Source organism: Sprattus sprattus (genome assembly GCF_963457725.1).
Source record: "Sprattus sprattus genome assembly, chromosome: 1".
In the NCBI taxonomy this organism is placed as follows: Eukaryota; Metazoa; Chordata; class Actinopteri; order Clupeiformes; family Clupeidae; genus Sprattus; species Sprattus sprattus.
In genome coordinates this window covers 73,499,606-73,501,982 of record NC_137920.1, presented here as the reverse complement: position 1 = coordinate 73,501,982, position 2,377 = coordinate 73,499,606, and the positions used below count along the sequence as shown (strand labels likewise).

At 53.5% G+C, this 2,377-nt stretch overlaps 1 protein-coding gene across 1 annotated transcript in view; it reads right to left on the bottom strand.

Annotated features, from left to right (window-relative positions):
• Positions 1 to 1,509: 1,509 nt before the first annotated feature.
• The window catches only part of LOC308373985 (UV radiation resistance-associated protein-like), a 12,404-nt gene continuing 11,536 nt past the window's right edge, over positions 1,510 to 2,377 (bottom strand). The window contains exon 2 of the mRNA XM_080849670.1: positions 1,510 to 2,377. This exon is cut by the window's right edge and continues 4 nt beyond it. Within this exon, the coding sequence (XP_080705796.1) occupies positions 1,532 to 2,377 (846 nt within the window). The 3' untranslated portion in view covers positions 1,510 to 1,531.

The following is a 2,377-nucleotide window of genomic DNA, read 5'->3' as shown; positions in this document are numbered from 1 at the left end:
AACGAGGACACGCCCGCGTCACTCCCTGTCTCTTTCCTCTCTCTACCCCTCCCTCTCGTGTCTCTACCCCTCCCTCTCGTGTCTCTACGAGTCCAAAAGCTTTCCTTTTTCAGTCACACAAACTGACCGGCAACCACCAAGCTCTAATAGAACACTGATAACACTGCATTTACAATGCAAAGAACTTGCAAAAGATTTTACAATGCATGCATACGAAAACACACACACGCGCACACACACAAACGTGCAAACTATCATTCATTAATGCACAAATGACAAGAAATGGACAAAAGAAACCTTTGCTTGAGGGAGCAACACCTTGAAATCATGACTGTGGTATTTAATAATAAAAGATGCTCAGATATAAAACTATATGTACAATAATCATTCATGGAAACCATTTTTCCTGGCATCGTCATCTTTAAATACATATAGATCACTAGTGCGGACACCACAGTGCTCCTTCCTGATCACAGAAATGAATATTGGGTGTGTATTCTCTCCACGTCGCACGTACACCTGTGAGTGTGTAGCGCACACACACACACACCTATCCATCATTAAACGGAGAGTAAATCAGCTGCTTCACAGAGCTGCCTTGTGTACGGACTGAAGGTTGCCAATGACTTCGATGGTCCAGACTCAGAGCAACATTGTGGGGAAGTGAAAGGCATGATCATGGGAGACAAAAAAAAAATTGTTTTGAATTCACGTCCATATTCGCCCAGTGGCACTAGTTCAATCTACACAGGTGCTCATATGGCAAACTGTACTTAATTAATCGGTTTCATTAAAAATAAAAAATAAAAATAGAAACAAGGAAAAGAAAATACATACAAGAAAATGAACAATAATTGCATCTTATCCCTGATGAGTGTAGTTGGAAAAGAGATTCTAGTCCTGGTACTATGTTTCCAACATATTTTAACATCCTCCCCCACCCCCCCCCCCTTTCTTCCCACCAGTGGATCTACAGGGCTTCCGTGCAGTCCGTCAGATCGTAGAGTCAAGTTAGGGGATTCCGTGGCGTCAGGTCCGCATGTTCCTGAGCCTCTTGTGATCCGCAGCGGATTCCGGAGCGGAGATGAACACGGAACACGGTGCTGTAATCTCGCCGTGTGTCTATCCAGCCACTCTGACCGCGCTGGAGCTCTTTACCACGTCCCCAGATAACCACCGACTTTGGGATTGGCGTTGACCCGGTTTGGATGCCGTCCCGTCCCGGAGCCTCCACTATGGGGGTCGCCCCCCACCCCCAAACCCCCCTCATGCACCCAGAAACGACAGCCACCAGAGGCCTTTCACCAACATTACTTTTAATATCATTTCAAGGATTATAGAAATGCTTAAAGAAGTGCAAATTGGTCAGAAATGTCCTAGTTACATCATATATATATATATATAAATACATATGTATATACATATATATATGATCATGTGTGTGGTATGTGTCCTTCTGAGGGCTCTCACCCCCAGGACATGACCTTTGACCTGACCTTTGACCCCTACAGTCCCCACAGGTCCTGGTCGATCACTTGTCGGAGCCCTTGCGTGGCCGTCGGAAGCTGGGCATGTTCTCGTTGAGGGCGTAGATGCGTCGGGAGAACTCCTCCAGGCCGGCCGTGTCCAGCTCGCCGAGCACCTGTTCGTCGCACTCCACGGCCACCGCGTGCTCCACCTCCAGCATGCGGCCGCCCGCGCCCAGACCCATGCCCATGCCCATGCCCAGGGCCTCCGTGCCCATGATCTCCTCCGCCCGCTCCACCGAGCAGCACACCTCCTCCGCGGCGCCCATCACCGTCACCGGGGCCGCCGCCGCCGTCGCCGTAGCCACCGTTGGCCCGTCTCCTAGCAGCGGTAGCGAGCCGTTCATGGCGCCCTGGTGCTGCGGCGGCTGCTGGCTGACTTGAGTCTCCTCGGGTCCTGCCGTGTCACCCTGATGTTGGTTGGCGGTCGTCGTCGTCGTGGCAACTGTCGTCGAGTCGGAGGCAGTGCTTTCGGACTGGGAACGAGACCTCTCCAGCTCGACCAGCGGCTCTGACTCCGACTCTGCCGAGGGGGGCGTTGTCGTCTCGACCTCCGGCGTCTCCACCATCTCAACGTCCGGCTCTTGGGAGGGAGAGATGTCCTGGTCCGGCTCCTCGCTGGAGGAAACCGTCAGAGGGACGGGGGACGCGGGCTGGGGCTGGGCCATGGCAGTGCTGTAGCTGGGCGGGGGGGTCTGCTGTTGCGTGGGCTTGTCGGCCTCGGAGCTGGCCCGCTGGCGGAGCATCCGCTCTGGGGAGCCCATGTGGGGCGGCGAGGGCATGTCGGAGGCTCCAGACACACTCAGCTGGGACTTTATGGGCACGGGGAGGGAGGAGGAACCCTGGTACCA